This window comes from Oryzias latipes, chromosome 12 (genome assembly GCF_053564925.1).
Source record: "Oryzias latipes strain Hd-rR chromosome 12, Olatipes_Hd-rR_3.1".
Lineage (NCBI taxonomy): Eukaryota > Metazoa > Chordata > Actinopteri > Beloniformes > Adrianichthyidae > Oryzias > Oryzias latipes.
The window spans coordinates 16646727-16672600 of record NC_136248.1 but is presented as its reverse complement, the minus strand read 5'-3'; the positions used below and the strand labels follow the sequence as shown (position 1 = coordinate 16672600).

Sequence of the window (25874 nt, the reverse complement as noted above, 5' to 3'; positions counted from 1 at the left end):
CTCAAGTTCAGCACTGAACCAATGAAACACCTTCCAGTTTATTGTTTTTGTTTAGATTATTCTGTTGAATCATTTTTGAGCAGATTTTATAATCAAAAGAAATACTTTTTTTCCTTCATTTTTTGTGTCGCTTTCCCTCTTATATTACGATGATGAAACCCTATCTATGGTCTGTAGCATGATGCACCATCCATCCATCTTCAGAACCCAATGGATACCTTTTGGGGTCACGGAATTCCTGGAGCCAACCCAGCTGCTGTTAAGAAAGGGTTGCCAGCGGGGCAATTTAGACTCACTGATTAACCTATTTAGCATGTTTTTAGACTTTGGGAGGAAGCCTGGGTTACACAGATAAGTCACTGGCGGGATTTGACAGGGCCTTCTTGCTGTGAAGCAATAGAGCGCTAACCACTGCTCCGCCCTCCTAACTTTCTCCATCACCTTTCAGTCTTACATCAAAGAAAAAAAACGGAATTCCATCCCATAACATTTTTTTAAAAATCCAAAAATACTATTTCCATTCATTTTTATACAAAAAAGGTAAAAGTTCACCAGTCTATCTTGTGGAACTATTTTTTTTAAAATCTTTATTCTACTTAGGAAGCTGAAATTCGCAGTGAAACATTACTTAGGAAAAAAAGGATCGTGGAAATTCAACATGGACGTGCCCTCTGCTGTTTCTTGTTTTGCAACAGTTCTTGAACCACACAGTATATCTGCACTTCCAAAATACTCCATAATCCATAATAAAAAACTCTTGCCAGTAAATTTATGATGATGCAAGAGATAAATTAATAATGTATACTCAAAACCTACTGTAAAGTTGCAAACGTTTCAAATATTTCTTACTTTTGTTTAAAATCAAAACCTACCCACAACCACACCATTAAATGCTTTTACATGGTAGACGTCCCAATGAGATAAAAAATAAACAAAACAAAAATCTTTCTTGTAGTCTCTACTGATTTAGACACACGACAAGAACATTTATGTTCATACAGGAGATTTTATTTAACATTGTTTTTGTGTACAAACATAGGCTGCAAATGCTTCCCATGTTTGACCTCAGAATACTTGACTTTTTACAGTTCTACAAGCAGGACACAGAATATTTAACAAGTAGAAGAGTCAGAAATCGAGGACTAAAAAGAGAGCATTCGTGGTTGGTCATCAGGGCTTCTCCTTCCCTTTACATGTAGGCATGACAAATAAAACAACCTACAGTGTTCCCTAGAGAAGTCCAATTTCTTGGTAGCCCGTTGTTAAAGAAATGGCTGCGGAAGGCCATTTGAATGAATTAACTATAGTATGGAAATGTGGTGATAAGTACCAGGGTCATGTACAATAAATGCAGAAGATTTACAACTGTCCTAGAAAAGCAAGATGCACCATATCTTGGTACGAGTCCACCGACAGTCTAACCTTTTTGGCTCGGTTTGAGGTTATGAGTGGACATGCAGATACAGCGACAATCAACAAAACAATTTGGAGCCACGGAAGGCTCCTCTCTCCTCTACCACAGACTTACACTTCAAATTTCCAAAGAGACTAAAGGTGAACCAGCTGGAAGCTCAAAGAGCAGAAACCGGTGACACCACAATAAATAAAAGAGAAAACTAATTCTGTTTGGTCTATTATAATACATAGTATACAAACTCATGAAAAAGTACAGGAGCAGTTTCATCTGAAACCGTTAAGGTAAACAATCAAAGAGTCCAGTTTGCCGATGACACAAGCAGCCGAAGATGAGCGGGAAAGTGAAGCAAATGTTTCAACTTGGAAACAAAACTGTTTTAATCAAGTAAATCAACTTGGGAGACGTATAAATAAAGAATAATTAAAAAGGCAATAGAAGAGACAAAGCTGTGTCTGTTAACGACAACACAGCTTCAGTCAGTCAGCATCACAGTCAGGTAAAACACTCGTTTAAAGCCATTGGAGCATTTATTCATTATCACAGATATCAACAAGCTTTTTTGTTTTACCACCATTAATGAATAAGCTAAGCCTTTTTATGGATAATTGTCAAAATATGTCACAGCACACCACTTAGACTTAAAAAGTCTGACCAATTTACTGAACAGTGTTTTTTATTTTAGTTTCTGCTTTTTGAAGCTTACTGGTAAACTAGTTCATTTAAAAATGTTCATTAGTAGAACCAAATGGATCCACCAGTCAACTAGTAAGTGCATTTTTTACCATGCTAGTTAACTTGTGTGATTTCAAATGTTGAATAGTAAAATTTTATTTTAATGCTAATAAAGAAGTGGGCCTAGTGTTTAGAATAAGGCCTCCTATGCCTCCATTGCTGCTAAAAGACGGTGTTCTCACAGTACATGCAGTATATTAGGGAAGCTACGGAGCCCTGACATGACATAAAAACAAAAAAAATTATAAATATTTCTCTAAAATGATAATGTGGCCAAGATTTTGTTTTTTGTGTGCACAAATCTGTATTTTTTTTGGCCATAGATTTGCATTTTAATAGCATTTTATGTGCCACAAATTAGCATCTAATAAGTATCATCAGTTCCTACTTCCTAAAATACTCATTTGTGCACACAAAATATTAATGTGCGCACAAATTGCAAATTTGTGCCCACAAAATGCTAATTTATGTGGGCACAAAATTCTCATAGGTGTTCACAAAATGATAATTTGTGCACAAAAAATAGTAATTTGTGCCCTTAAAAAGCAAAGTTGTGTGCACATAATGCTCATTTGTGCCTAAAAAAATGCTAATTTTTGTGCATAATATGCTAATGTGTTTCACAAAATGCTAATTTGTGCCCACAAAAATGCTAGCTTGGATAGAAAAAAAAACTGTTTTTAGCAGTGGTGGTGGAATAAATGCTCAAAAAGCTTCTCCACCGATGGAGCTAAGACCATGCTTCAAAGTAAGGTCCTGTCTTAGCCTGTCAGAGACACGCGGACGCTTCAGCAAAGGCAACAGGGGAAAGAAGGTTAACACTGTGAGAGTTTGTACTGACTCTAAACACTTAAGTGTTGAGGCACGATAGGGTGGAGCAGGACTTGTGACAGCAGAGTAGGATGAATGAAAGAAGGGCTGGGAGACGTCATCTTTCCATCAACAAAACTTAAACACAGATGAAGCAACACAGTCATTGTAGAAAAGCAAAATAAGACAAAACAGTATAAAAAAAGAAAAGAAAAAAAGAGTAGAACGTGACTAGGAAAAAAAAAGCTTTGTTTGATTTATTGAAAAAAACTACTGGATCCTTGCCAACGGGAAAATCTGTCATCACATTCTTTAGATGGCCGTTGTGTATTCAAAAACATAATTTTTGCAGTTTTGTCTGACCTCAGTTGCTCATAAATCCAAAATTAAAAGCTTTTTTTGTTTTTCTGCCTTAAAATAGAGTAATAGTAAGTTGGCTGTGAGATCTGGGGTTAAAGAATTATTGTGGATGCTGCTTTGGCAACTGAATAAACTTTTCAAGAATGACTCAAGGAACAAAGGTCTAGAGCACCGATGAGCAGACCTAACCCTTAGACCTCACAGTAAACAGTCGTTTTTGGATCTCTTCAATTCAATGCTGTCATGCCACATTTTTTTTCTTTTTCTAAAGCAAGTGGTCTTCATGTCATCACATAAATCACAGCCTGGGTGATACTGGCCAGAAAAGGGAAATCCTGCAGATCGGTAAGTCAACGATGACTCATCTATGACCAAGATGCCACCCAAAACAGAAAAAAACAACAACATAAAACATGCCTGCATGTTTGAAACAACTGAAGTAAAAATTGGAAAAAAAACGACTTGTGTGGGAAATTTTTTTTTTTTAAATATATCATGAAATGACGGCAAAAAGGAAAAATTCCTTCAGATTTTCTCTTCATTGGACGTTAACGCAGGGTGCTTAGGCCACTTGAATTTTCATACAGTAGTTGTGAAATTGCACCTCCGGAGCCCGAAATGAAATCGTACAAAAAGGAGACCAAGTTTGTTTGGATGTGCTATATCAGGACCTTGCATAAAGTCTACAGCAGACAGGCGGCGGTCTCTGAACGCGAGACCATCACGCTGAGGATCACCCAGCGGTTAAAGAGCTTGTGCCTTTTCTACAGCAGCAAAAAACAACAAGGAGAGTGTTACCTTCAGAAAAGCCATGAATGGGCAAACTTGATGTTCTTATTAACTAAACTCAAAGCTAAGACTTCCCTCAAGAAGAAAGGTTCACGTAGAAAACCCGACTTCTGAGCCATGCCTGTGAAATAAATTAATATAACAGCAAAAACCGATGATGAAAACAATTAAAAAAACACGAGTTTAAAGTTTATTTACAGGAACCTTTTTCTGCAAATGTAATCATCTCTTTTTTTAAGAGACAAAAACACATTTCAGTTTGGTAAGACGTCCTTTGTTACCACACAATGCACAGTCTGTCAAAGACATGAACACAAGCATGTTAGAAAAGATATTGCTTCCTGGGTTTTTAAGCTAAAAACTACCTGGTGAGGAAAACAACACAAACAAAGGGCATTTGCTTCTCTGGTTGCAAAAACAAAAGAGCACAGAGGCTCTTTATATTTCTCTAAAATACTTTTGACTCCAAGCGGGTTTGTTTACGTTGTAAACACTTCACGAGGTTTCTGGCTTCCTGTGTTTTTCAGGACACAGAAATTAAGGAAAAAGATGAACGTTTTGAAGTAAAATAAAAAATCTCAAGGGAAAGAGAGAAAGTTTTGAGGCGACGTAAGACACACTTAAAGTTTTTATCGTGGCAAGAAGCGAATCTTGAGGTGGGAAAAGACGTTTTTACACGACCTTGTGATTGTCCAAAACAAAGACAAAATTGAGCAGGACGTTGTAATATTCTGCAAGACGTATCAAAGTTCATTCTAACTTCTTCATTCAGTGTTTTCACAACTGTAAGGAAATGTAGAAATGGCAGAAAGAGAGAAAAACTAAATAGAGTTTTCAGACAAATGGCAATGACTAAGTCCTCGTGAGGCTCAGTGGCGCCCTCTTGTGCTCAGTTATCTGAAGGAGCGATGCAGAATACAACTGGTCAGTTCTAAAACACACTACAGAAAGCTCACTTTGAGCCAGTGTCCATCCCCCTTCTGAGAGTTTTGAGGAGAGAGTCCAATTTAGCTCTATACTTCAGTGGAGAAGAGGATGCTCTGTCGTTTACTGTCTGGGGTGGGGATGGTCTCCAGCTGGAGGAAGTACAGCAGCACCTGGACCTGCACAGAGAGCAAGAAATACGGCTTATTAGTTGCAATTCAAAGCTTTTAAACGAGACAATGAAAACAAAAACAACAAAAAACGAGTGGGTCACCTGTGCCATGACCTCCTGGGACCAGCTGTCGCCCATGCTGATGGGCTGCGTGGGGTTAGTGGGGATCTTACTGTCCTTCTCTGAGGGCCTCAGCAACGTCGGCCCAAACACCGTCGCCAAGTTGTGGAGAGACATCTTGTTGACACTTTCCTTTTCTGCCACTCTAGATAGAAGAAGATCGCAACAAAGATGATCCACCGGAAGGTGTTTGTGACAATCTACAACATTTCTATGAATGCAGCAGATAGACGCTCCTCAGAGCGATTTTTCTTTGTTCAAAGAAGGTTTGGTTTTATTTGAAGCATGGATTTATTTGTCAAATTGATCAATGTTTGACCAAAAAATGGAAAAATCTGAATAAAAACTATAGCTATGTCAGAAATGTAAAATATAAATCACTGGTCTGTTATTTTATTGCTGTGTATTTAACAATCAAAATGTCATTTTATTAGTGCAAGTAAATAAAAAGATCCTGTAAAGTCTGTATTTATACGTAAAACACAAACATTAGGAAAGACACATTTGAATTCAGCATTTAAAAAAGAATCCTGTGTAAACCATAGAGCGTTCTACCAACCAAGATTTAAAAGAAATGTATAAAAATGTGTTTTATGAGGAAGGGTTTTTTTCAACATACAAGGTGTGTTTCAGCTTTAAAAGGTTGAGTATTTTAGTCTTTTTGTGTGTAAAAAAATAATAGAGAAAGGTAAAATACACTTGGACTTGTCACTCTATTTTTTTCATTGCAGTGTTTTTTTTGTATTGTAATTCTGTACTGTGGTGATTAAAGATCTGGAAAAAAAAATTCCCTAAATTTTGAGCTGAGCACTATTTTAAGACTAAACCTCAGTTTTTTCAATAACCAGTTCCAACATTTTTCTGGGCTTTTTTTTGGTCAAAAAACTCCTAAGAAAAAGAAAGAAATTCTCAATCTCTATACATACATATGAAACTGCAGTCATTTTACCTTGTAGGGTTTTGATAATGTTTTGTTTAGTGGGGTAGGGCTGGGCGATTACTCGATTTAATCGACAAAAAAAAGGGATAGAAATTCATGTCGGGATTGAAATTCATGGGGATTTCCGGTTCCGGGTTATGGGCAGGGCGCGTGGCGTGCCTCTCTGCGAATACAACTATCTTCAAATTACTTAAAAGGTTGATTTTCCCCAAAAAAGAGAGCTGACCATGCCCCCGAAGAAACCCCAGGAATACGAAGACCTCTTATGATTTTTAATTCTGTCTGATAAAAACTGGGAACCGGATATTGATAAATCATGTAATAAAATGGTTACAGTATAACGGTGGGATTATATAAATTCGCTTCCTTCCACTCCCTTTCAAGCAATGTATAACTGATGATTATATTGCTGTTGTGTATTATTTGTACTTATTTGTACTAGTATTTCTCTTTATGAGATGCTCACAAAACATCAGCTGCATTATTCTGCAAACATTTTCACAGCTTGTATTTAGCTGAACGTTATGTTACAGCCAATTTACAATAGAGATGTTAAAATCAAATCGTTTTGTTAAAATCCAAAATTTAATTTGGGTTGAAAACAATCTGAGATTACATTTTTTGTGGGATTATCGCCCAGATCTAATAGTGGATTAAAAAAAATTCAAAAAAAAGTTCTAAAAGTAAACAGATATTTTAAAGAAGAAAATTCAGAAGTGTTGAACAAATAAGTTTTTTCAAGATTTTTTTTTTATTCAGAACTTTTTAGAAAGATTATTTTTGAATTTTGATAGAAAATGAAATAAAAAACTTTCAACAGACATCACTGAGGTCGTAAACTCTCATCTCAAACCTTTAAAGATCCACTCCAGTGAAAAGTGTGTTTTTTGTGTTTCTAACATGTTCTGTAAGGAAAAGATTCAAACCTTTTCAAGTGATCCAGGAGGAAGAGGAACGTGACGAGGTTGGGTTCTGGCAGTGACAGCAGCAAGTTTAACATACAGCTCTCCTTGGCAACGCTGTCCGAGAGGGCTGCACAAGAACACAGGAAAACCGCTTACATGTCTGCCCACATGTGTGTGTATGCATCCGTGTAGCAGGACTGAAAGCTGGTGTCTCACTGATTCCGCCTGTGAAATTAGGATAGAGCTCATCGGTGAAGAGGGGCTCGGGCAGCTCTCTGAAGTACAGCTTCAGGGTCCCCGCAATGGCATTCACGTCCATCTCACTCATCATCACTGATACATCTTTGTTATCTGCAAAAGAAAGGAAGAGAATAAGTGAAGAAAAGAGGCAAAGACAAAACAAAAAAACAAATGAATCCTTTTTTTTGTTTGTTTTGTTACGCAATGTAATGCGTTGTCATAGTAACAGCTACTGTACCTGCACCAACCTCTCTCAGGAGCAGCGGAGAAAAGTGGTATATATATATATGGATGCATTCATGTTCAGCATATATATATATATATATATATATATATATATATATATATATGCTGAACGTGAATGCATCCATTCACCTCTTAGCAATTATTTGTCCAGAGAATGATGCAAAAATTTGAATTGTTCTATTCCTCCGCCGTCAAAATGACTGAATAGTTAAATGCTGCAAATGCCCTTGCTCCCCTGTAGCTCCAACCTCCATATTTATTTCTTCCAAAATGTTCTCTTTTTCAATATACAGTAAACCCTCGTTTTTCGCGGGGGTTACGTTCCAAAAAGAACCTGTGATAGGCAAAATCCGTGAAGTAAAAACCCTTTTTTTGACAATTATTATACAATTAAACACTCTATTATACATTGAAAAGAAAGAACAAACCATTTTACAGGCTCAAGCATTTGTTTCACAAATCAAAGTACTTTAGAAATGTTTTTTTCAACAAATAACTTCTGTACTGTACTATCAAATAATAATTTTAATCATCAATGTGAACAGAAGGCTTCAAATTGCGGAGATTAGCCCCGACACCGCGAAAAAAATACAAAGTACAGTGGGACAAATAGTGACTCAGGTGTATTTCACTGCTCTTCAGACTGAGCTGCTGCATCCTGACTCCGCTCTGCAGTATTTTCTTCTTTTGAAGCCCGCGGTGCAGCTGTGTTTGTTCAGGAGAAGAACATAGTGATAGGCAGTTGTTGTCGCTCTTTTTCTATGGGTTTTAGAAAAACTCAAAATTGCAAGAGAATTTGCACGTACGTAATGTAAATTTGGCAAGCTGTTTTACGTACATATACATATTAAACTGCAACGTTATTGACGCACAGGTAGAGAAGAAGCGGAGTGACTTTTTAGCCAATCAGAATGCAGAACACAATGCAAATCCGTGAAGTAGCAAAACCGTGAAAAGTAAACCGCGTTATAGCGAGGGATCACTGTACAGCAGAAAGAAATGACTGGCGATGGAAATAGGGAAACCTTAGGCTGGTCTCTATTCAGACAGTAAATACAAAGTTTGTTTGTAATTTTACAGGTTGCTTAAACTTCTGCTATGGGTTGTATGGTGAGGGGAAAGAATGTAGGTCAGCTGGATTAGAGTGGAACTCACTGGTGTCGAAGGCGGTCTTCAGAGCCTGGATGTCAGTGGCCACTCCTGAGACGCGGTATATTCCCACCTCCTCCATTCCCCTCCGCTCTATCTCCTCTAAGCACTGCCGAACGATGTAGGGCACCTTGGAGCGCTCTCGCCTAAATGAAGACAAAATACATAGGATTCTTTTTTAAAGAGCCAAAAAATGACCATTTATTTGTAAAAATACTGTATCATTATTTATATTATTATTTTACTTTTGATTGCCAGAAGAAACCATCTGGTTGTCTAGTTTTCAATTTAGTTTTGTTAACAGCTAATTTAGCTTTTTTCCCCCTATTTCCAACCTGCCCCATGGTAGGCTGCCAGTTACCATTGCACCATGTCAGCAAACCTGTTTTTTTTTTGTTCTCCTTACTTTGTTAACCTGTTTTTGACAGATATGAATTTTTTTTTACACGCAGTCAGTGCAGTGGCTTGCCTGCTACAACCTTTTGGACCATTTTCCACCCATTTTTGGTCTAAAGCGGTTTGCGGATGCATATACAAAATGGTATAATGTCAACATTTTGTTTTTTGTGTAATTCAGGATCAAGCTTACATTTTTGCCACACTAAGAGCTTCAATTGAAATGGGGATGAACTTGTCAATAAAAGGCACAACAGTGTTCTACTCCACATTTTAGACCATACTATTTAATATTTTATTTCCTTTTCAAAAAAGGATTAAATAGTGTATACTATTTACTTTTATTTTGAAGGGAACTTACTTGGTCACGGAAGAGATCTTTACACCAAACACGCCCATGGGCTTCCTTGTAGGCGTCCGCTTTAGACTGAACTCTCTGCTGGTGAACTTCATGGAAAGTTTCACCTCAATCTAGCAAGAACGAAATAAGAAGTTCAAATGAAAACAATTCAAACCTATAATATATTTCATAATTCAGAGAAGTTCTGAATGATAAAAATTTGTTCTGCCACGATCTACGAAAAGGGGAGATCTCTGTAGTGTGTAAACAGCAGAACAGAGAATTGGGGTGACACGGCTCTCTTACCCCATTCATAGGAATGACTGTTCTCTGCCAATCTTTGCCTTGAAGACTCTGAGGCTCCAGCTGTGAGAAGAAATGGTAAACTGAGAATTCACATCACACTTATCTACACCACCATACAATCAATGGATTGAATTTCCTTCAGGTAAATATATTACAAAAAGGGGCTTCTGTTATTATTTATCTATTTATTTTGTTATTATTTTAAAATATATTATTTATTAATTTATTACAACATTTTTTTGTATTCTGTTAAATTAAATTGAAAGAATTCATAATGAATTTGGTAATAAACCTTTCTAAGTTGTTTGGTTTGGGTACTTGATATTTGAATAGTGTTTCAAATATAAAAAAAAAAAAATTGATGTTGAAACTAAAAAAGTAATTGATTGATTTTATTTAAGAATTTAGATTCAGCTGTAATTCCCCTTGTGAGACATTCAAACTATTTTCTTTCAAAAACAATACAGCTTCATGCTTATGAAATGTCTTTAATGTTTAAAGGTAAATGTACTCATTGTTTCCTAACATCACCACTTTTATGAGAGAAGAATCCTCCTGAACACATTTTCTTCAGCAGGAAGCATGTTTTTGGAAGTTACCACTCATATTTGACATCTTGTTTTAAACATTTTAGTTTATAATAAGCAAATTTGCAATGTTCAGCAAGACACTCAAATGCAAGCAGAACTGAACCCCTTGACGGCTGTTCATGCAAATACTTCATTTCCAAAATGATCTTAACTTGGCATCTGCATGAAAGCAAAAATATGAGGGATTTTTTTCATTGCTGATAATAAAGGAATGAAGGGGTTAAAGTTCAATAATACCTAGGTGCAGAGTTTTTAATTGACAGAATGTCTATTTCTTCAGCCTTATAGCCATCTGTTGCCTGCAAAGCCAGATTGTTTTTCTGTCGTGACAGAATTTTTACTGATGATTTAATTTAGGTAGAACCATATTAGATGATTTGCAAAAGCTCAAAAACGGAGCTGCTCTGAAAAACAAGATGATGTTCTTCAGCTTGTAGCACGTAAAACTTTGGCACTGCATATGTTGCTTAACAACTAAAACTTTTTCTATAAATGGATAATGTGTGTGTGTGGGGGGGGGAATCACTGCTCATCCTTCAGATGGAGATGAACAGCTCTGAAGGTCAAATAATATATTTGACAGAAATTTCACTGAATTCGTTCAAGCAGCACCATATTTTTAAGCTAGCAACACATCATAAATAGTGGTTGAAGAGTAAATAAAAAAATTAATCAAACGCTGCATTAACGTCAAGGACTGTTTTGATGTTTTCAAAGCTAAAGACCATTTTGGGCATCATTTTCTGCAGCAGAATTGTGTCAAAGCTGAAGAAAGGTTTAGGATTTCTCCGATTTCCTCCTCACTCAGATTTGTAAAAAAATTGCACTGCAGCTTGTTTTCAATGACATCATCTGCAGCATAGAAAGCGTGCATTAGATTTACAAAGAGAGCCGCTAGGTGGAGCGTGCCACCGTATGTCTGGAGAACAAGGAAGCCAACTTGTCTCCAGATATTTGGCAAAAAATAATAGAAATGAGCACCTCAAAATAAATACTACTTGTGTGCACATTAACATACACACCTGTCCTATTTAATCTACAGTGCCCAAAAATACAATCATGATTGCTCATAACATTGTTGATCTGAGCTGACAGCTGCAAGCTGTTGTTGTCCTGGCAACCTAATCACAGACGTTATAAATGCGGGATGTGCTTCAGATCAGGCAGTCTGTCCAACGTACCCCTGAGGACAATAAAGGCAGAATTCTGGTACTTTATTAGAGTGAGCACTTTACAATTTTCATCTCTTTGGTAAAGGATTCTGCTATAAACATTGAAAATGTGGTAGTCTAGTGAAAGATAAAGGCATAAAAAGGGTATTTTAGCACGTTTTAGTGTGATCCTTCCCTGGCCTCAATGAAATGTAACCTTCCTCTGATTTCTCTTGACCATTTTTATTAGGTTTATTACTTTTTCTAAATCGTGTAAAATCTTGGTTGATGTGGATTTTATGCTTTGTGCTTGTTGTCAATACTGAGTCATGGGGATCTGCTGATAGGACGAGGGTGATGTCATGTCATACCGGGATCTGTCCTTTCCCCATGATGCGGTCTGTTCCGTCTCCATCCTCTTTGTTCTGCTTGGTCTTGTTGTAACACTTCTCATAGCAGAGGAGCCTCAGGGTCTGAGAGCCCTCCAGCTCGATCTCAAACTCCTTTTGGGAAAAGGAAAAAAAAAAAAAGGGAGACAATCTTGAGCCTCAAACACCAAGCAGCGCATATAATACAACACAAAGGCAAGAAAACAAAGCAGCACTGCCATTGCAGTCCAACTTCCCTCCCGTCAATGTTGTTTATTATATAAGGGAGTGCTCTGCATATGCTTTGCACATTGTTCTGAAGCTCACACGGCGCTGGCTCATTTTGCTTCTGGACAGATGTGAATCACTAGAAGCTGCAGACCCTCATTAGTTAACATTACTTCTCCTTTGCTGAGCAAATTCCTCAAAGATGATGCAGTTTTAAAAGAATACTCTGAAGCGGTCCTCTTACTGAACCTCAGAGGTTTTCCTGTTATGTATGAGCCATAATCACTGCATCCATGATTGGTTATGCATGCCTGCTTGCATATGCAGTAGACATGCAAGGGAGCGTTATATGGGCTTTTGCACGGTAAGAAGGTGCTTCGCTTAGGAAATGTTGTAGATGGGAAGAAGGCTGAATAAAAGCCCTGAATAACAGCTGAATAAAAGCATAAAAGCACAGGAAACGCAGTCCAGGTGAGTAAAAACTATTCAGTTTTTCTTAACCTTTAGGGGCGTCTGTGAACGCACATTTAGCATTTGGTGCTCACACTAGACTGTCGCCACTCGATACTAGTGCACGTCCGACACCTAAAGGTGAAAGAGCCTTAGTGTGAAATGTTGAAGTGGTGCAAAACTTGACCCAGGTTTCTCCATTCCGATGTATACCTGGCCGGGCACAAACCACAATTATGATTTCTTCTCCAGGAAAGATTTACAAACAGTTGGCATTTCCTTAAATAAAATGGGATGCCATCTATACGTTACTACCAAATCGGACTCCCTGATTGGTGAAAGTTCAACCTGGTTTAACTTGCGAACACATTTAATGAACGTGGTATTTGAGAAACCGTCTTAATGAAGCCTAAAAATGCATGTTTACGTGGGCTTTCCGTTAGAAGTGGCCGCTTGAACGAGTTTTGCCGAGCTATAGAAGAATTATTCGTTGCTCGATCTTTCACAGCAAATAACTGTGTTAACCCTTTATTTTACTCTTTCAGAATTTTTGTTTTTGTTTTGTTTTTACCTCATTCCACTTTGGTTCGGTGGTATATCGATACACTCTCGTCTTGGCTTTGTTTGAGAAGAAACCAAAAGAGTCCACCTCCAATGTGCAGTAGAGATCTGACAGAATGAAAAGAAGGTCAAAACAAACCAGTAATACTGTTTTCTTTTATCATTAAGATTTAAACTGCTAAGAATGCAAAGGGCTAAAAAGTCACAGTTTGCTCGTTGAGCTTCCTGTGTAATTTGCCTTGCTTGACTTTTAATCATCCGAACTCGAGTGACTCACTCAGGCTCTGTTTGAGGCCGGAGGCAGAGTGGACGATAACATTCAGGAATCCATAGAGACCGGAGGATTCATCCTCTGGAAAAACAGTCAGAGAGGAAAAAAAAACATAAAAAAGGAGGGGTCATTTAAAAAAAAAAAACATGCCATACAGATCTCTGTTTGCTCTGGAGCACGATCAGACAGCAATAACATATGTCTGCAAAACATCATTTAATCTGCTCCCTTTTTAAAATCAAGCAAAATTTAAATAAACCACAGACAGAAAAAAAGACTGAACAGCCTCACCATCTTTGTTTGTGCTAAGTGGAATGTGGTGTACAGTTTGCAGTTTGAGACAGGAGCTGGTCAGCATCTGCAGCTCCATGGAAGTCAGGGAGGTGGCTTTTAAACCTGGAAGGTAAACAGGGAAACTGTAAGTGACCATGCGAAGGAAAAAGAAGGTGTCTCAAGTGTCTGGGACTCTTACACTTCTTGTGCTGCTCTTTGATGACCTCCCTCCACTCTGCACGCTCATAGTCAGATGAAATAAGGAAGCTGTAGCTCTAAAATGAAACACAGATTCCAGTTTCAGGCATAGATCAACCATTGTTTCAATGCTGCTTTTTGCCTTGTAGCACCAAATGTTTGGGGCAGAAATGACTAAAAAAAAAATAGGAAGAGGAGGATGATTGGAGGGGAAAATGAAAGTGAGGAAACAAAGGTGGCGGGGGGGGGGGGGGGGGGGGGGGGGGGTTGTCACCTTTCCGTTATTCTTATTGTAGAGTCTGAGGGGCATGCTGGGAGACATCAGCAGGAGCAGAGACTCCTGCTCACACAGCTTTTTCCGGAGGCGGTCGATGACTTTCGAACCCTTGTTTGCTCTCTGAAGTCACACAGTGGAAGATAATCTACTGTGAAAATCTGTTTCTGTTGTTTGGAATTGGGAAGGACATTAAAATCTATTACCTTCTCTTTCTGTATCTCACTCCGAAGATGGGAGATCTTGACCTTAATGGCATCCAACTCTTCATCGGGGACTTGGGGGATTGTAAGAGGATCTGCCTCCTCGGGACCCTGGAAGGTCAGCTCAGTCAGGGGGATGTACCACTTGCTGTCGTATTGCTGGTTTTTACTGTGCAAGGATTCAAATTGAATTGTTAGAGACAAAAAATGGTCAAGACTATTAAAAAAAAGTCTTCTCAACGTGAGGAGGGAAGCAGGAGCTAAATTAACGTAAATAATTATAGAAAAAATGTATAAATGAGTGGAAGACAAATTGGGATAGTAGAAACAAGTTACTAGGAACAAAAGCTCTGATGCAGCTAAAAATCAACATTTTTTAACCAACGGACAGAATCCTTCATTTGGCATTTTTGCAAATAATACATAAACAGATTGAAGTAAAAGTGTATTTTAAGACATTTCTAAGTTGTTTACTCAAACCTCTTGGTTCTTAGCCTTCGAAGACACATATCAGGACGATTAAAGGCTGAACTTTGTGTCTTTCCATCATAACAACTAAAACAAAAATTAAAAATGTCCTGCAAAGCAAGGAACACAAAAGACTCCTTTGCATCTGAAGAAATATGGAAAATTATACTTTTTAGAGGCGTAGAACTTTTTTTCAGGATAATTCAGAATATGAAAGCATGTTTTTTCTTTTATGTTGCTTTGTAAACTTGTGATGGCATCCATATTCTGTTGTTTGAGAAGCTTTCTGTCTTTAAATTTGCCTCTAGTCAGTGAGACGTACATGAATCAGGGAAAAAAACTGAGGGGACTGACTCAGCCATTGCCAGAAATTTAACTTCCAAATCCTGATAGCGCAGTAAATCTCTGCATTTTGCTGTGAGGCTTCGGCCAACTCGGGGAAGAAAAATGGTTTAAAAGTTTTTCGTCTTTTTTACCCTCCGATCTGTTTTTTCAGCTTGGCGCAGAGCAGCAAGTCCGTAAAGAGGAAGACGTGCCGAAGCTTCCTGGCTCCTTCGACTAGCTCCACCATGAAGCTGTCCTTCAGGAGCTGACGGTTCTGTGGCATCAAAACACAACAGCAGAAAGTCAGGATATACCAGTGCGTTTATATAGATAAACAGTACAGACTCCATAACTCCTATGAACTGATTTAATTTATTCCAATACGTGGGTTATTTGTCGCACATTTATCAAATTTTCACGTGTTTACTTCTAGTGGTAGGGAACAGATGAGTTTCTGAAAAAAATTAAATAATTGTGATACTTTGTGCTCTGGACTTCTAGCTGATGTCAGACTACATAATGAGATGTGTTATACCACGTCCTGCCAAAGGGGGGCAGTGAAGTCATTTAACAGAAATGACTAAGGGCTCCAAACAAAAGAAAGCGGAAACCGCAGCTCTGTTGCAAATTGCTGAATTCTGTATTCCATAACCCCAGGTCAATTCTCACATAAATAATAGAAAAAAAATAAAACCAAACAAATTAGATCAAACACAAATACTATTTCGGTCTTCAGACATTTTTTTTTCAAGGTTTATGCTAATCGCATCGTCAAAGATTTAATAGAGAACAATAAAACTGGAGGAAAACACTCAAAGATAATTAAACCAAACGTATTTTCAAGTCACAAAAGGGAAATATGAGTCTGTCCTCTAGCAAGGAAAAAACTAAAGATGCTAATTTATTCTGACTATAAAAACATTATAAAGCTAATTTTTGTTGTTTTCTTTTGCTTTTCATTTCCTGGCTGAATGGATTACTACTATCCAACGCCCCCTCCAGCAGCAAAATCACAAAGCATGACATCACACTTGCTCACAACCAGCGATGACACACTAAAGATGTCTGTGACCCCCCTCCCTTTGGTGCTTCCTCCTCCTCCTCCTCCTCCTCCTCTTCCTCCTCCTCCCTTCACCTTGACCAGCACACAGCTTCCGTCAGCACCAGGAAACTCTTGGTTGGAGCTGGTGATGATGATGATGAAAGGGAAAAGTTTGCGCTCTCACTGATCAGGCATCTGCTGGCCAACAGAGGCTGTGTGAAGAAGTCACAGCGCTGCTTTTGACTCTGCACAGACACCAAAGCATGTGACGTGTCGCCAAAACAACTGCCAGACCCTTCAGCTGACTACAATCATGACTGATGGTAGGGCATGGATCTAATAAGCTCCCATGCCCTTAGTTGGACATTCACAGCTGCATTACAATGATGATGATGATAATGATGATGGTGTTCTGTTTGTCAGCTGTCATTAATGGCAGCTACCAACTACATCTGTGAGTCAACACATTGGAAGATGTTCTCCAAAGCCTCTTCTACTTTTCCCACTGTCATCCCAGACACTTGATCATGCTTAGAAAGAAAGGTTAAAGGAGCCTTTATTACATTTGATCAATATTTCTTTTATTACTATATTATTTTCTGTTTTATTCATTACTTATAAAGTTTTAGAAAAAGAACCTATAAAGACCCACTCCAATGAAAATTGTATTTTTTGTGTGTCTTTTTAACATGTTCTTGTGGCATTTTTCTGACGATGTAAGCGATTGGGAGAGCATGTAAACAGATGGTTGATGGGAAGTGGGGTCAGGCTTACTATGCACCAACAGAGCGCCACATATCAGAGGATAATTACTGACAAACTCCTGTTGCTATGCAGAAACTACGTCCTAATGAAAATGAAAACGAAATCATAATTAAAAGACCACTGAGAATACTTTTACAATTGACTGGAGTGGGACTTTAAGGGTTTTTTGGGTATTTTGGATTTAAAAAAAAATGTCTTTACACATGTGGGGAAAACATAGAGATAAAATTGTCTCCTTTAAACTCATTCTGCCTAAATTTTATTGGTTTTTGGTTCCCTGCTTGATTTCTTTTTTAATATATTTGAAAGCTAAATAGAAAACAGACAATCCAACATCTAAAATGACCCAGAAGTCCAACTGCAAACTAGTGTGCTTGACTTTTCGAATAAATAGTTGAGAGATAATATTTTAAAAAGCAATCATTGACATTTATGCAACATTAATAGAGACGCAGAACTAAGATCCCAAAGTTTATACTCTGGCGAAGTCTTTTTATTATAGATGCTGAAGAATTCCTGTGGAGGTTTTGCTGCCTGACTCTCACACTTCACCTCCCAGCTAACTCAGCACATCAGACTTTCAAAATATCTGACAGTACGAAAAATGCAGCTTTGCTCGTTTTCTCATATCGACTGACCGGCACATAGTGAAAGTGGCAGAACACAGATTAAATATTGACCATCTAGTAGAGATGGCATGTGTGCAAGCAACCGCCGCTGGGGTTTATTTTTAGAACATCTGCTTTGAGGAGCACTTCTCTGCTCCCGTGTTGTGTGTACTTCGCAGGCTAGTGCATGTGTGTGAGAAATAGTGGAACTGTGCAAATGAGTGTGCACTTTTTTTTCTTTTTTCTTTTCAAAGGTCGGCACTTCTAAACACAGTAACTTTCCCAGAGGCAAGGCAAGCCAACGAGCAGCAACATTTGCATTTTAATGAAGCAGTTTTTCCCTCCCACATTTACCGTGATAGTGGGCTGGGGTCTCTTGGGTGGGGGTGGGGGGTCACCTGTGCATGCTCTACTCCTGCAATCCTCTGCAGGTTTGCATCTCATCAGGTCAAATGCTAAAAACATTCTTTTCTACTGCTACTTTATTTTTATTGTTTACATTCACACAACTTGTTCTGGATCATTTGGACAATAATAGAAATTATTGTATTTTTCGAAGTATAAGTCACGTGTTTTTGCACAGTTTGGCCAGCCATGCAATATATAAACAGTGGCGACTTATATGTGATTTTTTTAAAAACATACATATGCTTATATCTTCGTTATTTTCCCATTAACACCGCTAGAGAGCACTGTAGGTTTCAGTATTTGCTACTGACAGCTAAAAAAAACTCTCTCCTCTCACTCTCCTCCTCAACTTTTCCTGTTTGCATTGAGACATTATTGGAAGTCAATGCTTCCATGTAGTCATGCAGCTAAAAACTTGACTGTAGCTTCTCCCACATGCTTTAGGATCTCTTCAGTCATTGGCCAGGAATTACGAGGGCGGGGCAAAGCAATGAGAGAACGTATGATGGAAGTCCTTTGTCTTATCGTCTACCTTCCTATTCTGTTTACACTCCGTAAAGCCTGGCTCCGGTGGCCGTTTTGGTCAAATTGTTATATTCATACTGCGGAAACTCGAAGTAAACCAGAGCTCAGTCCAATTGGAAGTGAACCGAGACTACCACCAAAGATGGGTCAGAGAGCAGTTCCTGGTCCCGGACCAGGGTCCACTTGGGTGTACTTAGACTGAAAATTTGTTCCGGATTATCGGGGAAACGAAATCTGGTTCACTTTAAGCGAAGCAAATGTGTCCAGTCTGAATACACCCTTATACTGTGGAATGACTTATAGTCCGAAAAATACGGTAGATATAAATTTTACATTTAATTTTGTCATTAAATGATAAACTTCTTTCCCTTTGACTTTTCCCATCAGGGGTCGCCACAGCGAAACAACCTCTCTTTCGAGGATGAGTCGCATGGTTAACTTGGCAATGTTTTATGCCGGATGCCCTTCCTGACGCAACCCTCTCAATTTATCTGGGCTTGGGACCGGCACAGAAGCAGAGAAGGGAATAGGGAGCAGCCCGGATTCGAACCCTGGTTTCACGGGAGGAAGGCGCCGCAAACCAGCACGAGCTAAACTGGCTCTCATTAAATAATATACATTAACATGAAATTTCTATAAAAATGTTTTTCATTCTGAAAACAACTGGAAAAAAGAAAATACCACTACAGTTTATTAGATATTCTATTTTTGATGAGGTACACTATAATGAAACCCATTGATTTTTGTGTTTTTCTTTCATGTATCCATGATTAATATTTAATGAGCGAAGGTCCAGACCGAGTGAGACGGAAACGCCGACTTGCAGGGTTGACAGAGGAAGCAAGTCTGTGTTTGCATGCAGTTCAGAAGAAAACAAGATAAGGCGGAACAGAGAGTAGGAAAGGGCGTGATTGTGTGCGTGGAAATGGGTAATGACCCCCAAGTGAGCGGGGGGAGGAACCTTTTCTACTCAACCGCCTATCATTTATGAATAATTAAGTTGGATTCTGGCCGTCAGAGCGGGCTTAGAGGCTCATTGTGTACAGCAGTGTCACGAAAGCTATCAATCAAGAAGCTCCATTCTTGTGCATCAAGTCATCTCCAAGGATGAGGGAGACAGTGGGGGTGGGAGTTGGCTGGGTGGGGGTGGGGGGGCTGATTGAGGGACAGGGAGACAACGAGCAAACGGACGGAATCATTCTCAGCCAGGCAACCTGGGTATGACCATATAAGGACACGCACTCTGCTGTAGGCTGCAGATTGGTGGCTCTCTTACAATCATCTGGTGAGGACTTTAAAGCCTTTTATGGGGGGGGGGGGGGGTTGACATCATCAGTGACATGAATAAAGAGAGGAGAATGTTATAAAAAGGGAGTGTGAGATTTTCACTAAGAAAATGAAACTTATATTCTAAAAAGAAGGCAGAGGCAAAAGGCTGCAAAAAATGGTGATAAATAACCTGAAATATAAATATTCTAGAGTTACTGAAGACAAGATAGAAATACCTGAGGGGACCTAATATCACAAAGAGATTCAGATGATGCAGGGAGATCTTCACCTCTAGCTTAATAGCTTACATCTAATAGAGAATGGCTGCAGTGCTTGTGGCCTTCAGGCTGTAATGAACTACAAACAGAAAACTCTGTAGTGCAAATCAGTGCAGAATCTCAAAGGAAACCATTTTCACAGAATGCAGCTCAAGGATGCAACCATAAATGTAAGTAAAAACCTAGTCAGCTTCCAAATTTAGCATGAAGACGAAATTTGTTTATGGACCACCAGATTTATAAATAGTAAAACAAAAACAAAATATCAAAATATAAGAGCAAATGGCCACTTTCCCCTTGGATTTTCCTTGTTTTTTTTACACAACCCAGCAAAAAATTATTATTATTTTTTTAAGTCAACATTATTTCCTAATGGCTTTCTAATATTCAAAAGGGTCTCATTTTTAAACATTTCTCACCTCTCCCTTCTTGACGGTCATAGACTGGCGCCTGGGGGTCGTCTCCTCGTTGATGCTGGACAGAAAGTTCTGGGAGATCCTCAAGGCGTCCAGCAGGAGGGGGTGGTCTGGATGACTGGTCGGGGTGTGTTTGAGCAAGTCCTGGCAATAGGTGTAGAAATGTTAAATATTAAAGACAACACATCAATGTTTTTCCGTCGGAGAGTTCAAAGTTTGAAAGGGAACATCAATGACTGCTTTTGTTTGAAGCTCTAACTCCTTTTTATATACATTAAAATTTTATAAACACATATAGAAATTAGACACTAACAACTAAGTGATTATGAAACCCTAAATTAAGAAAAAAAATACATAGAAAAGAAAAGATAAAGTGATTCCAAGTCAGCAGAGCTGTTTTTAATCAAAGTACAGAGAAATTATAAAAATAAATATTGCTTTAAATCTGTCTTTTTGTCGCAACGAAATTTTTTTTAAAAATAATTTCTATCCAAATACACACAATTGCAATAGTTTGAGCTTACTTACATGTAACACCAATGTGCTGCGAGTCACTCTGTCCACGGGTTTGTATAATAAAGCTGCAAAAGATTGATTATTGCATAAATGTTACACATGTGCTCATGTATAAGAGTTTCCTAAATGTCTCCATGTATAACTCAGTGACTTACCTTCTAAAGAGGTCTTGGCTGTCTCTTTACAGTCCTTTGGACTCCTCACTTTTAGATTCTGTTGGAAAACAAACAGAAAAATTGGACACTAGTTTGGTAAAAGCCTTTAAAACACTCATGTTCTGTCCTGTGTTTTTAGGTCCCTCCATTTCTGATTAATTATGCTCTCCTCAGCAAGCCAAGATGATGCTGAAATGGCAGAGTTATGCATCATTACTTAGACCATTAACAACCCTCCATGATGAATTCCCCATCCGGCATGGAACTCCAGTGCTGACGGACAGAGCTCATAAAACATAGATGAGGCCTGATGTCTCAGAAAGTTCCACATACTTGGAAAACATAAACTTTTTATATCAGAGAACTTCATTCATAAACAAAATTTCAGTTCACTTTTCCTTATGTTTATCAAAATATGACATTTTTTTAAATGCAAAAATGCATTTTGTAATATTTTTGGATATATGGACATTTAATCTCAATGTTAACAAAAAGCCAAAGGTCTTTTGAACGGATGAGTCCAAAAAAACCCTCCTTTTTCAGGCCGGTTTAATGTCAGACGATATTTTCACTGACCCTGTATGAGGCTGGTTTTGTCATTCAATATAAATATATGTATTTGCCTCCAGTTTCCCTGTTTAGGAAAAAGTTTATCTTAATTCTTTGTAAGTGATCTTCAGCTGCTTTAAACTTTATTTGTAAACTAGATTTTATGTTGGAATCATAAAAAGGAGATAAAGATTTTCACTTGTCCCAAAAGAGGTAAAGGCTATAAAAATTGGACGCCAACTTCAGCCTCATTTGAATTTTCAGGTGCGACGGATAAAAAGAAAAACAGTCACTAAAAGTGGTATTTTTTAAATATAATCATAAACACGAATCTTTATTCATAACATCAGACAGCCGGTTGCTTAGTACTGTGCATTATCATTATGGCATGTGGGAACAACTGTAGCAATAAATCTATATTTGTTGTGAATCAAAGATAAAAGATCAATAATTGATTGAACATTTCCCTTTCCTGTTTTACCTCTGAGATTTCAGAAAACTGCGCATTGGCTTGGCAGCACTTCTCTGCCGTCTCTACAGCCAGCTCGTAGTTGTCCAGGAACGCCCGGTAAACTCCTAACTGGCCAGCCTGATGGAGACAGAAAGGACAAAGAAAAGAGGAAGAGATGGTGTGTTTACAACAGGGTCAAAGAACATGCAAGAGACAAGTAGAGAAATGGCAGATTTGTCTGTCTGTACACCTAAACCACCAAGAAACACTAGAAACAAAACAAAGTTTTTTATTTCCAAACGTTTGAAAAAGGCTGGAAAATACCAAACTGCAACAGTGAAATGCATATTCATTGGAAATAAATATTTCCTACATTTAGTCCAGCTGGTACCACCTAAGAGGCTGAGTGCAACCTGCAAACATTTGAAGAAAACAACCAACAAAAACACAGATATGGATAATATCAACAGCCGTTAACTACGGTGGACCCTGCGGCTTGTTGCTATAGCAACTAGCCAGACCTGCATGGAGTTGGGTTGAGTAATTAATGACGGGTGTAACACAAAGCACATTTAGGAAGGTGGGTGAGGAAATAAACCTCTGGCGAACGTCACCTCCAAGCGATCTTTCTCAGCAGCGAACAAAGGGATCGTCAGTACTCCGGAACAAACGCCAAATATGGAGGGAGTGCGGGGGGCGGTGAATGTCAATTCTGTGTGACACGAGCACGATCACACGGAAATCTATAACACACGTCAGCAGCCGGGTGTGGAGTTGCTTTTAGGCTCTACTGTGATTCAGAAGTAAAGCAGCACACACTTGACCTGTTATGATTGGAAATTCCCAGCTCGGAAGAAGAATTTAAACGCAGCACAATGATCCAAAGTTTCCTAAGAATGGACATAACTTTCTAAGTAACTCTAAGAGCCACACCTCAACAAGCCAGAGTTATTTCCTAAAGACCCACTCTGACGAAAAATTATGTTTTTAACATGCTCTTGTGGCATTTTTCTCATGATGGAGGACATAGATGAAGAAAATTAAGTTTAAAATTGTGTTTCTGAGTATTTCTTTTTTCGAATAATTGTGAATCAGGAACAATCAAAAAAAAGCACAAAAAAAGCTTGAAGGTGTGCATCCACTTGCAGACGACTAGATCCATGTTCGTCTTTGTTTTCCTCGTCTGAGCTGGCATCTGGCTCAAAATTGTAGCAGATCTAATATTGCTCGCCGTTTTTGTTGCAACGGTAATGAGAGGTTGGGGTTGTGAGGGGCTGTAAGATAGCAGGGGCGTATAAACAAATGGAAGACAGGAAGTGGGGACGTTGCCACCAACAGTTCAAACCCACAACTAGGAGGCGAATTTCTAATGAACTCCTGCCGCTCTGCAGAAACTATGTCTTGGAAAATGTCACAGGTTTTTTGATTTGGGCTTAAAATGGCATAATCATAATTAGAAGACCACTGGGAATGATTTTAAAATAACTTCAAAGATGACTGGAGTGGGACTTTAAAAATGTAATACGTGGTTCTGTGTGACTTACCATAAATCGATTTGATCAAAACATCTTTAAAAGTGCACAATTTTTAAAACCTTCCCACAGGCCGGCCAGTATAATGGGCACAAAAGAGTCATATTCCTCTTTCATTTCTTTAATCTTGTGATCCCCTCCCTTCGTCATCCATCATAAGCTGCACAGTGCTCCCTGCATGTGCTGAAGATGTGGATACGTCTCACAGATGGTATCTGGTCCTTCGTCTGTAACCACATCACTATCAACAAAACAAAAAAATGAACGAGTGGCATGACATGAGTGGGATTTTTTCTGCCACTGGAACACTAATCAGTGGGAAAAAAGCTTAAATTAATAGAAGAGGATGATTTGCTACTTGGGAGAAAGATGGGGGAGGGGTTAAAGTCAGAAAAAAAGAGAAAGCAGCCTGAGAACCACAAATCAGTGATACTAAAAGGCATCTTCTAACCTCAGTTTCAACACAGTAATGTTCTACAGTTCATATAAAATGAATGTAGCACAGTGGGTTGTGGTCATTGCGGCATGGACTCAGCTGTAGATCTGTTTTAAAAGTGTTCCCAGTGGTCTTCTAATTAGGATTATGCCGATTTTAGCCTAAACTAAAAACAAACTGTCATTTTCTAGGACATACTTTCTGCAAAGTAAGTAGCAGTTCACTGGAAATTGGAGTAAGCTTCCTATCATCCATTTATTTTTACTCTCTCCCGTTAGCTTACAGCCCCTCAAACCCTCAACCTAACATTACCGGTGCAACAATAATGGAGAAAATATTAGAGCTATCTGGCAGTACAGTTTTGAGCCAGACGCCAGCTAAGATGAGGAAAAAAAAGACGTTCATGGATCTTTTTTTCTGCAAGTGGATGTGTAAGAATGGAGGAGAGCAGTGAGCTTCTGGCCCATCGACTCTAAGACCTATGTCACTGCTGCAGTCTTTTTCAAACAGCATTTTTTCTTGTCTGCTCCTGATTCACAATGGTTTGAATAAAGGCATACTCAGAAATGCCATATTAGTCTTAATTTTCTTCTTATATGCCCTCCATTATCAGAACAGTACAACCAGATCATATTTAAAAAAACCAAAACACTATTTTCATTAGAGCGGGTCTTTAAATGTGATGTGAAAGACAGATAACATGACCTTGCTCTTTTCTTGGCACATCATCTCCATGACTCTGTAGACTCTGGCGGCAATAACAAAACTGTTTCTGTGTTTTGTGCTCTCCGTAAATTTGAGTACAACAAAAAAAGTGAAAAACATTCAATGGGAAAACTTAAAGTGTTCCGTTAATTAACACAGTAAAGTAGCTTAGAATGAATCCAATCCTTGGGATAACCCCCCCAGACCTTTAAACTGAGGGTAAATGCGACAGTGTCATTTATGGTTTCTTTGCTAGATATATTACAAAAAAGAAAGGAGAAAAATGTGGGGGGAAAAATCAACAACACCAAACTGAAAAAAAAGTGTATCTGTGGTATTCTTCCTTGCCACAAAATCAAGTTGTTGCTCAAACAGCAGCCCCAAATTTTGATGCTTCCACCCCCATGCTTCACAGTGGGTTTAGTTTTCTTTGAATGCAACCCGGCACTCCTTCTCCTCCAAACATGGAGAGTGGCGTTTATACCAAAAATTTCCATTTTGGTCTCATCTGATCATATGACATTCTCCCAATCCTGCTCTGGATCATTCAAATGGTCTCTGCGAGACTTTGGGCGGGGTTGGACATGTGCTGGCTCAAGAAGGAGGACTTTGGGGAACTGCAGGATTTGAGTCCATAATGAATTGTCCAGTTCCTCCTGTGTAGTTCTGGGCTGTTTCTTAGGATCATTTGTACCTCGCCAGGTGAGATCAACCTGCTTGCTTATTGGAGATGGCTCATTCCAGTCTTGTACAGGTAAAGAATCTTGTCCTTGGTGTCCTTCGACAGCTCTTTTGTCTTGGTCATTGTGAAGAGGTTGCAGTCTAACGGTTTAAAGGTGTGGACAGGTATCTTGATAACAGATAATCAGGTTATGCAGGTGACATTAATACAAGTAACAAGTGGAGGATAGAAGAGCTTCTCAAAGAGGAAAAGGGTGTGTGATGGACAGAATCTTTGTCTGTTTGTAAGAGCTAAATACTGATTTTCTGCACCAATCTAGAAATAAATCCTTT

General features: G+C 38.6%; 1 protein-coding gene across 1 annotated transcript in view; it reads right to left on the bottom strand.

Moving 5' to 3' along the window:
* Positions 1-986: 986 nt before the first annotated feature.
* Positions 987-25874, bottom strand: part of bcr (BCR activator of RhoGEF and GTPase) — an 85167-nt gene continuing 60279 nt past the window's right edge. The window contains exons 5-23 of the mRNA XM_023960573.2: positions 22218-22325; positions 21188-21245; positions 21045-21097; positions 20520-20660; positions 15358-15479; positions 14417-14582; positions 14211-14333; positions 13938-14013; positions 13757-13861; positions 13472-13546; positions 13205-13302; positions 11959-12090; positions 9847-9906; positions 9562-9671; positions 8811-8950; positions 7386-7520; positions 7191-7296; positions 5307-5469; positions 987-5211 (exon numbers count right to left, since the gene is read on the bottom strand). Of these exons, the coding sequence (XP_023816341.1) occupies positions 5122-5211; positions 5307-5469; positions 7191-7296; positions 7386-7520; positions 8811-8950; positions 9562-9671; positions 9847-9906; positions 11959-12090; positions 13205-13302; positions 13472-13546; positions 13757-13861; positions 13938-14013; positions 14211-14333; positions 14417-14582; positions 15358-15479; positions 20520-20660; positions 21045-21097; positions 21188-21245; positions 22218-22325 (2061 nt within the window). The 3' untranslated portion in view covers positions 987-5121. The remainder of the gene's footprint in view (positions 5212-5306; positions 5470-7190; positions 7297-7385; positions 7521-8810; positions 8951-9561; positions 9672-9846; positions 9907-11958; positions 12091-13204; positions 13303-13471; positions 13547-13756; positions 13862-13937; positions 14014-14210; positions 14334-14416; positions 14583-15357; positions 15480-20519; positions 20661-21044; positions 21098-21187; positions 21246-22217; positions 22326-25874) is intronic.